General features: G+C 54.7%; 1 protein-coding gene across 1 annotated transcript in view; it reads left to right on the forward strand.

The window, feature by feature from the left end:
* PASK (PAS domain containing serine/threonine kinase) overlaps positions 1-7700 on the forward strand; it is a 38068-nt gene extending 30368 nt beyond the window's left edge. The window contains exons 14-17 of the mRNA XM_045559894.1: positions 629-828; positions 4130-4263; positions 6419-6565; positions 7080-7700. Coding sequence (XP_045415850.1) covers positions 629-828; positions 4130-4263; positions 6419-6565; positions 7080-7219 — 621 coding nt within the window. The 3' untranslated portion in view covers positions 7220-7700. The remainder of the gene's footprint in view (positions 1-628; positions 829-4129; positions 4264-6418; positions 6566-7079) is intronic.
* Positions 7701-10394: the final 2694 nt, after the last annotated feature.

A 10394-nucleotide genomic window follows, 5' to 3' on the forward strand; every position in this document is an offset into this window, starting at 1 on the left:
CCTCTGCAGGGGACACAAAGCCCGTTCCCGGTGGAACCACGTTGAGTCCACGTTGTGGAGAAGCCACACGTGTCGGGAGAGGACAGCTGGTGTGTGACGCTGCCCTTTGAGCTGAGTGAGCCCTTGAGTGGGAGTTTCTGCTTCTGGCTCTGCCCCAAATTGCCGCCTGACTCAGGGCCAGCCACGCTCCTTCCTCGTGATCTGAGGGTGTCTGCTCAGGGCACTCTCGCGGGCACTGCCCACTGCATGCGAAGCCTGTGCTCACTTGCCTGCCACCCGCCTCTCAGCCGCTGTTTTGTGGCCTGTCTCCTCCTGAGATGGTCCTGGGCGTGTCACGGGCCAAGTAAGTGTCCGCAGGGACGGTGTTGTCAGCCGCGAGAGCGCTCGGGAGCTCAGTGTGGCGTGTGGCCCTGCAGGCTGGCGTGCGCCGGCGCCGGGGCCCCGCCTGGGCCTGCTCACGCTCTCCGCCCTGTGCAGTGTGTCTGCAGCATCCAGCATTCTCTCCTGTCACCCGTGCATTAGGAGTTGTAGAATGTTTATTTTTTTCTTTTTGTCTTGCATTTATTTTAAATGCTTGTTTTACTTGAATTGTGTTTTTAAAAAGTCCCCTCTGACCTGCTGATTGCAGCTGGTGTCGGCGGTGGGATACCTGCGCTCCAGGGACATCATCCACCGGGACATCAAGGACGAGAACATCGTCATCGCCGAGGACTTCACCATCAAGCTCATAGACTTTGGCTCAGCCGCCTACTTAGAGAGGGGCAAATTATTCTACACTTTCTGTGGAACCATTGAGTACTGTGCGCCTGAAGTTCTCATGGGGAATCCGTACGTATCCCGCCCGGGGGGTCCTGTTCCTGCGTCAGGCTTGGGGGCCCTGGGACAGGTTTGATTTTAGTGCTTTAGTTTGTGCCTCTTTGGTGCCAGGGTGCTGCGTGACAAAGGAAAATGACAAAAGTAAGTGACCAGGCAGTGCTGGTCAGAAGCACCTGGGTGGTGGATATAGGGGTTCATTGTATTATTTTCTCAATTTTTTTTTTATGTTTAGAGTTCCATGTAAATCAAAAGTTAAGAAAAATTTTAAAGGTAAAGATAAGAGTCCCTAATGATGGCACTGTTTAAATAAGTGAAGAGGATTGTTTTTCAGTTAGGTTTATTTATTTTGATGACAAGAATAATAATCTATTTTAATAAAATATTGTTGGGCTGGCCATGCAGGAAATCAAGCAATAGATAAAGTACTAATGCAGAACATTCGTGACAGGGACGGACCCTCGGGCAGGAGCCCTCGCTGGCTGGCCAGAGACTGGGCGTCGGCCCAGCTGTGCCGAGACTAGGGGCAGCCAAGCCCCTCCGGCCTTGCGTGTCGTGGGCCGTGTGGCCGAGTTTGCGTCTCTGCAGTCAGGGAGCCTGCGAGCTGCAGGGGCTGGCCTGGGCAGAGCCTCATCTCAGAGAACTTCAGAGAGGAGAGAAAAATTAAAAGGAAGATTGTCGCTTGAGTGTTTGTAGGGCCTGAGTGAAAACTGTCTGCTGACGGTACCTTCTGCCGTGCACGCCTGGAATGCCTTCTTCTCACCTGCATGTGAACCAAGCGTGTCTTTATGTGTATGAAACAGACCTTATTAAGCCAGAGATAGACACAGGTATGTCCACCTGTGACCTCCCTGTACTTGAGAGAAGTGTATTAGAATGCAGCTGTGTAGGTGAGTTTGTGGCTGGGGGGACAGACCGTCACACGCTGCGTGGCCCCTCGCAGCGGCTGCAGCTGCCCTCCGCTGTACCCCTGTGCCTGCTCTGCCCGGTCTGTGGGCCACTCCGGGAGACCTGGCGGGAGCTGGACCGGACCTGCTGGCCCGAGTCAGAGCATCTGCTCGTAGCCCACTGTCTCCATGCCCTGCCTCAGGCCCTCATGAGACCCTCAGCACTGGGGTGAGAAATGACCAGGGGCCTGGACCCCAGTGTCTGCGCAGGCTGCGTTTGGCTGGAGTCAGGAGGTGCAGGTTCCAGGCTGCCACACTGAGCCCTCTGGAGCCCAGCAGCCCTCGGCTGCACCAGCCCGTCCACGCCGGTGCTGCTTGGCTTTCCCAGGCCTGGCCGGACTTCCTGTCAGTGGCAGAGTGCGGAGAGGGTGCACGTCGAGCCTTGCCTGCTAGAACCTCCGTGTGCCTTCAGAGCCAGCAAACAGCATGAAATACTGAAGGGGGATGATGGTCTGAGAAGGGCCCTGGGGTTTCTTTTCAGATCTAATTCGGTTACCCAGGCATGTGGTGAGTGCGGTCAGCTCTGCCCTGCCTGCAGTGGCTGTCCTGTCATGTTGGAAGAAGCCGCATGTCTGCTGTCCACACCGTGGCTTGCTGTGCCCACCCACACCCAGGTTGTGGGGCGTCCACGCGGGGAGTGCCAGAGCACTGAGCCGCTCAGGACCTCTGCCCCCACCCCCAGAGCTGCTGCCCCCACCTTCTCCCTGAGCCTGGCCCCGTGGTATCTGCCCCACGTCCCAGCCCTTCCTTTCCAGCCGTGTGAGCGGCCTGAGTTCTGGTTCCAGACCCCATCCTTAGGATCTCTGCCTCTTTTCTCCTCGTTTTCATGGCCTTCTGCTCTGGGAGTCGGCACACCATGGTCCTTGTCCAGATCCAGCCCACCACGTGTTTGTTAAAATTTATTATTTTTTATTGTGGGAAAGTATAGATGACATAAAATTTACCCTCTTAACCATTTTTAAGCATATAGTTTATCGGCATCAAGCACGTTTATGTTGTTGTGCAGCCATCACCACCGTCCATCTCTAGAATTTTCCATCTTCCCAAACTGAAACTTCGTCCCCATGAAGCACTAACTAGCCGCCCCCAGCCCCAGCCCGGCACCCACCGCCCTCCCTTCTGTCTCCGAGTCCGACAGCTCCAGGGACTCTGGGTGGAGTCGTGCAGCGTCTGTCCATCGTGACTGTCTCACTCAGCACAGTGTCCTCAGGGTTCGTGCTGTCGTAGCCGGTGTCAGAATTTCCTTCCTTTTTCAGACTGAATAATACCCCACCGTGTGTGTGTGTGTGTGTGTGTGTGTGTGTGTGTGTGTGTGTGTGTGTGTGTACTTCGCATTGAGTTCATCCCTTTATGGGCAGGTGGATGTCTGTGTTGCCTCCGCCTTTCGGCTGTGGGGGTGAGGCTGCCGTGTCGTGGGGTGCAACGTCTCCTGCCGCTTATTGTCAGGAGGGTTTGTGGGACACAGCCAAGCTCGGCTGCCAGGTCTCGTCTGGCTGCTCTTGGGGTGCCAGACAGAGACCACGGAGCCCCCAAGCCTGAGGTACTTCCTGTTTGGCCATTTACGGGGAGAGTTCCTGGCCCTGTTTCACTCTATTGGATTTTCTCTTCAACTTCTAAAATTCTTGAAATGCCTCTCTAAAAAACAAACGGCACAAAGAGAGAAGCTCTCACACCTGATCTCGCCCCGCTTGCTCCCCCAGGTCTGTGCTGGGGGCCCCTCCCCACTCAGCCCGGGGCGTGGCTCGGCTTCTGCCCGTGATGCCTGTGCCCGAAGTCTGTTCACAGCACCCTCCCCTCCCCTCTGTCACGGCCCCTCCTCCGAGCCTGGCTTCCGCCCCCTGGCCTGGTTTTCTGTCCTGATGTCCCCAGGACAGCGGAGGGTCTGTCCTGGGCCCTCTTCTCACTGCTGCAGTTTCTCTCGGCTGCCTTGTCTAATTACGACTCTGGTGAGAGGCAGCCGCTTCTCAGGCCCCGCTCACCTTCCTCTCCATCCCTCCTGCTGCCCTCGAGCATTTCCCACCTGCTCTGGTCTAGTCACCCCAGCCATCTTTCTGAAGGGTACGCGCCCTGTTTTGAGGCTGGCTGTGGCTCCCGTGGCCCTTGGCAAGGCCGAGTGGCTCGCGCTCTGCTTCCTCCAGGAAGCTCTCCCGCCCCAGGTAGCCGCTGGCTCTGTCCTGAGGAGCCGCGTGCACCGTCTTCTCCTCGTGGTCGGCTCATGTTTCCTGATCAGCCTGTGCTGCCCAAGGGCTCCCTACCCCCACCGGGGGTAGACAGGCCGCGGCTGAGGTCGTGGCTGAGTGTAGTGAGTGTCCCAGAAAGAGCCTGGCCACAGGGGCATGAGACCCTGTACTTTCTCTTCCTCTTCGTAGCTACCGAGGGCCGGAGCTGGAGATGTGGTCTCTGGGAGTCACGCTGTACACCCTGGTCTTTGAGGAGAACCCCTTCTGCGAGCTGGAGGAGACTATGGAGGCTGCGATACACCCACCGTACCGGGTGTCTGCAGGTGCATGAGCCGCAGGTGACGGGCAGCTGGCCCTGTCCTTAGAAACCAGCAGCTCGTTCTCATTTCCTCTCTGTTCTCAGTGTCTCTTCATCCTCACTGACAAGCTCATGATCTTTCTTTTCTAGTCAGCTAATACTTTGATCTGAACGTAAGGACAATTTGAATATGACTTTAAAACATCTTGATAATCTAAGTTTTATTAGTGTTCCCCTTTGGATCTTAGATGTCCTCTTGTGAGAAACAGGCTTGTGGTCAGTGAACTTGGCCGTACTAGTAACTGTCAGAGGCGCACTTGGGCCAGAAACCCCGTCCAGTGGGCGTGTCGGTGGCTGGATTGCTGTGACCTCGCAGCAGCTCACACGGAAGCTGTGGGGCTTCAGCTGCACTGGGAGCTGCCCACGGGGGCCACGTGGCAGCAGGAAGCTCAGCTCCCGCCGGGGCATTGGCAGTGGGGACCAGCAGGGGAGGTGCGCGTGGGCCCAGACACCAAAAAGCACCCTGAGTCTGGCAGGGCCATGGCAGGAGCCCCAGGGCACCAGTGGCGGTGTCATGGGCAGCGAGGCATTACAGGAATCCCAGGACAGTGTAGAAAAACCACCCCCCAAACTGACATGGAGCTGAGAGACCAGAGAAGGACTCAGACACATCCAGCTGGGCGAGTTCGGTGGGCTCCGGGCCAGTGCCAGGCGTGGGGTGTCCGTTCCCTGCACACTCAGGTCCCCAGACACTCGCTCCGGGGCGGTGCCAGGCGTGGGGTGTCCGTTCCCTGCACACTCAGGTCCCCAGACACTCACTCCGGGGCGGTGCCAGGCGTGGGGTGTCTGTTCACTCCCCACACAGGAGCCCGTTTCCTGCACACTCAGGTCCCCAGACACTCGCTCCGGGGCAGTGCCAGGCGTGGGGTGTCTGTTCACTCCCCACACAGGAGCCCGTTCCTTGCACACTCAGGTCCCCAGACACTCGCTCCCCAGCGGTGCTGGAGTTGCTGGGAGAGCAGAACAGCACTGTCTGCTGGTGTCACCTGACCTCAGATCTCAGAGCTTGCACGTCAGGCATGCCTAGTGCCATCCTTGGTGCCTTCGTATGCCCCGTGTTATGTTACTGGTACTGTCATTCTCCACTGGGCAGAGATGTCAGCGTCACAGTTAGCTGAAGGGTGTTACAGGTTAGCTAAGGCAGGTCCAGAGCCGGTTTAGCCCACTTGCCTCTGCCCCGAGAAGGTGCTGAGGCACAACCCTCGTGCCCAGTGACTCTTTTGGATTTGCCTGATCTATTTTGTAGCAGTTTTGTTGAGCACTCCAAGCTAGCGCAACACAGTATTTTCTCTTGTGGTGGGAAACTTGCATTTTCCCCTTAGCGGGGCGGCTGTACCGTAGGGCTCTAAGGTCCCTTCCAATCTTGACCTTCTGTGATTCCGTAACAGTCATTTATTGTAATAGTCTCTTCCTCCTCTTAGAAGGACACTAACCCCATCACGGGGGCCGCCCTATGACCTCATCTAACCCTCACCACCACGCTGGGGAATAGGGCTTCAACGTAGGACTTGTAGGGGGGACATGATTCACTCTGTAGCAGCCTAGAAGAGGAGTTTTAGGGCTTTGTTAAAGTTCTGGATTCCTGGAATTCCATGGTCCCTGCTGTTCCTCCGGGAGGCTGTTCCTTGTGTTCTCTCACTGGGCTCGCAGGATGGGTCCCCAGGGACAGTGAGGCTCAGCGTGGCCCTGGCTGAGTTGACATCTGTGTTGTCAGAGGAAACAGGACCCAAATCCAGACTCCAGGCTGGGGGTTCCTCTCAGAGCTCCTGCTGGCTTCTCTTGGGGACCGGCTGGGGACACCCCTGATGGCTGCCTCCTTCCCCTCCCCTGTCGTGTTAACCCCCTGTGTTGTTCACAGCTCTGCACAGCCAGGGCCCCTGAGAACCTTCACACCATCTGGGTTCTGGTTGAGTGAGATGAACGCCAAGCTTTCATGTCTGAGGCGACGCACACCTCCCACAGCTTCTCTCCACGCTCACCGGCCGTGTGCTGGAGCCCCAGGGGTTGGGCCGCCTCCCGCCCAGACAGAGGCCCTGCGGGGTGGGCACCCAGGAGCCTGCAGTGTTGCAATGTGCGCCTCCTGGTACCAGCCTGGTCCACCATCTGTTGTCTGTCCCCAGAGCTCATGAGCCTGGTGTCTGGGCTGCTCCAGCCCGCCCCTGAGCAGCGCACCACCTTGGAGAAGCTGGCGACAGACCCGTGGGTGACGCAGCCTGTGAACCTCGCTGACTACACGTGGGAAGAGGTGTGTCACGTAAACAAGCCAGGTGAGGCTGCTTGGGCACACCTCCCACCCCGCGTGGCTTTGCCTGGAGCAAGCAGGTCCCCAGGCTGCCTTCGTGGGTCAGGAGGAGAAGGGGGCTCCCTCCATGCTGTCCTGGACACGAATGTCAGGGCCTTGGCTGGCCTGTCACCTGTGGGGGCTTGATTCTGTCTAGGGTCTCCTAGATGCTGCTGGGGTTCTGAGCGTGGCTGTGGGCCTCAGAAGGTGGGCAAGTGCCCATGGCAGCCTCTGACAGAGGGGTCAGGGCCGATGGTCTGCCGGGCTGACGGGGAGGATGCTGAGATGCTGAGTGTGACGCTCTAGCCCTGGCTGTTGAGACAAGGCTCCTGGCTACTGCCAGAGCCATCGACCGAGCTGGTGTTGCCATCAGGCCTCAGCTCCTGCAGCACCGAGGCAGGGCCCGCTGAAGTCTTCTGTTCCAGGACTCCTAGCGAGAGCAAAGTGGTTTAGAATCTGGTGGTGTTAGTGCGTGACACAGTGCCTTCTTCTCTCCTCAGAGAGTGGAGTTCTGTCCACTGCCAGTCTGGAGACGGGGGGCAGGAGCCTGAGTGAAGCAGCACAGGAGCTCTGGGCCCCCCCCCCACAGGAGGCTCTGGCGGCCAGTGCTGTCTGCGTCCCGGGGACCCCGCTCCGCTGAGCGGCTGAACACTAGCTTCCTGCTCTTGCCTACTCAGTCAGGAAAATCTGTGGTTTTCAGGCCCCAGCCATTTGGAGAAGGTGAATTCTCAAGAACTAGGTCCATTTCACCTTCTGAAAACTTATGTGTAAGTTTGATAAATGCTAGGACAAACGCCAGTGATACTATATTATTCTAGGTTTATAAAATTGACTTGGAATTCACTTTTTTCATGACCTTGAGAAAACATTCCAGTGTTCACCTGCTTGATACTATTAAAGGGCTCTTACTCTGTGAACTTCTGAAAGGCATAAAAGAGTGTTTTAGTTCTTTTTCTACCTTTGCATACGTGTGCGTGTTGTGCTTCCTGTGACGTGGCCGATGCTCATCTGAGTGAGACGTGTGGGGTCTGTAGGAACCGTGAGCCAATGGCAGGACTGTTTCCTTAATTTATTTCCTCGGACACTTTTCAAATTAAAGCAACTTTGCTAGTAAATCATTATGCGGACTTTCATGGTATGAATTGTTCCAGCTCGCCGGCTGTGAGAAGCACTTGGTTTCTTTATTTTTCCATTTGTCTACCCCACTTGCCGTAGCTGGAGAGAAGTCTAGCCTCAGTCAGTCTGGGGTCCCTCTCAGAGGTGGGCCCTGCCAGGGGTGGTCCCAGGGCTCAAGCTTGGCCAGCCGAGAAGACTGGGCAGGGAGGGTGTGGTGTTCTCAGGGACTTCCCTTCTGTCTGCCTGGGCTCTGCAGCAGGACTCTGCTGTCAACACAGGGCACACTGCTACCAGCCGCCCAGTGTCCCACAGCCACCCAGCCCTCACCTCCGTGTCTATGTGAGGGGTCCAGGCCCATGTTTGTGTCTACATGAGGGGCTGCAGCCCTGTCAGCTCCTCAGTGTTGGTCGGGTCCCCGGTGTATTTCTCACATACTCAGCTGGCTGCTTCCCTCCCTCAGGCTCCAGTCCATCCCCCTCTCAGACAGAATCGCTCTGAAATTGCACGTGAAATCCAGTTTTATTTCATATCTGTTAGAGAGGAGGGAGTGGCTAGGGGTGATTATGAAAACTTTCATTTTGTTTCCCTGCAGAGACAGCAGGAATAAAGCAAAAACAACAACCAAAACATCTCCCTTTCCCCTACACGTCGTCTCTTGCACGGACATTTTTCTACAGATTCCAAGGTTTCTCCTCAGAGTCCCCTGGAAGCAGCGTGGGGGCCAGGCTGCCTCCAGTGTGGCTAACTCAGTTTCTAGTGGTTATCTAGGAGGCACTCGACTGTTTATTTTAGGATGGTCAAGGCAGAGTTAGTTTTAGTCCCAACTAACAGGCATAGGGGATCGCCAGCTCCTTTCTTCAGAAAGTGCTGCCTCAGTCTCTCTGACATTGTGAGTGACCGATGAGGTTGCGGGGTCGGGGATGGGGAGGGAGACCCTTCTCCATGAGGGACATTAAAGGTGCAGGGTTTTTAGAGGAGTACAGTGAAATATGAAGTTAGTTACTCTTCACAATTCAAATGAGTTTTCTGATACTCTAAGAACTCCAAATGCTTTTTTCTTTGTAGTGTTTCTGATGCTTCTAACAGATAAGATGTTAGAGAATGGTGTTTTTCAGAGAGGTATGTAATGGGCTCAGAATGCAAAGTCCTAGCTCTCCAAGAACTGTTACTTCTTTTTTTTTTTTTTTTTTTGAGACAGAGTCTCACTTTGTTGCCCGGGCTAGAGTGAGTGCCGTGGCGTCAGCCTAGCTCACAGCAACCTCAAACTCCTGGGCTTAAGCGATCCTACTGCCCCAGCCTCCCGAGTAGCTGGGACTACAGGCATGCGCCACCATGCCCGGCTAATTTTTTTTTCTATAAATATTTTTAGTTGTCCAGATAATTTTTATTTCTATTTTTAGTAGAGATGGGGTCTCGCTCTTGCTGAGGCTGGTCTCGAACTCCTGACCTCCAGCGATCCACCCGCCTCAGCCTCCCAGAGGGCTAGGATTACAGGCGTGAGCCAACGCGCCTGGCCAAGAACTGTTACTTCTTTATAAGAAAAAATAATTAAAGCTCATCTGACATGATGGCAGTGGAAGGCATTTTGCAGATATTTTGCAAGCAAGTGTTCTTTGCAGAAATAACCTGGAGAGAAAAGTGCTGAGGCTGAGGCTGCGGCTGCCGGTTTTTCCATTCCATGTTTCAAGTGTGGTTTAAGAAAGCAACGTCTTCACAAAAGACTGAACATGTCAGTTTTTCATGGCAATCCCTGCACCCAGCTGTCGCTCTATTTCTGGAGCTGGACAACCTGCTCAGGTTCCACTGTTCTTTCCAAGGAATTGGGGTGACTCACAGAATTTTCTTCATAGGTTTTTGGTGTAAAAGCATTAACACAATTTATTTTGAGGTGTTGGCAGTTGAGTATTCTAAGAAAATTAGATATTATAATATGAAAACAACAAAAGCAACTAATTCTTCAGTTCTACACAGACTGCAACCTTCCTTTTCCTTGATACAATCCTTTTGACCAAAGATACTTTGACATAAATACTTCAGCACCCAGCTTGGTGCCTGGCACAGAGCAGATACTCTGTAAATGAGTAAATGCAAGAATCAAGTCCTTTATCCCATTTCAGAAAGTAGGTAAAACAGGAAGACATACTTATAAATTAAGGCTTTGGACTTAACAAGTGGTGAAATTCTGGCAGCTGAAAAAGCACAACTTTTTTCTTCACAGCTATCCCCCCTTATGCCTCGGCTCTACACCCAGACAGGCCGAGATCTGAAAGTTAAGGATGAAAACGCCTTGGGCCGAAAAGTCCCAGTATTTCACCCTAAGCCAGACCTCGGAGCTGGGAGGGCCTTTGTTGAGAGAGGGAATTGTGCCACCGTTCCCGTCATTTTATTACTTGGGTCAAGTCTTAAAAACGGTCAAGGCTTCGTGTGTGTGTGGCCCCAGGGTCCGTGTTCAGTACAGGTTTTCACACAGCCCAAATCGTGGACATTTCCGTCGGGAACCGAGTGCACGTCCGCTGCCCGGGGAAGGACGTTGCGCCCCGCGGCGCAGTTGCTGTTGCCACGGAGACGGCCGGTGTGAACCGAGGCTACAGCCCCACGTTGCCCGCACTCTCGCGAGAAATTTCCACGTCATCCCAACGAGACTACGGAACACGGTACTCGTCCGCTGCGCCAGTCGAGAGCTTTACAAAGCGGGAAAG

Source organism: Lemur catta, chromosome 8, assembly GCF_020740605.2.
Source record: "Lemur catta isolate mLemCat1 chromosome 8, mLemCat1.pri, whole genome shotgun sequence".
Classification (NCBI taxonomy): Eukaryota; Metazoa; Chordata; class Mammalia; order Primates; family Lemuridae; genus Lemur; species Lemur catta.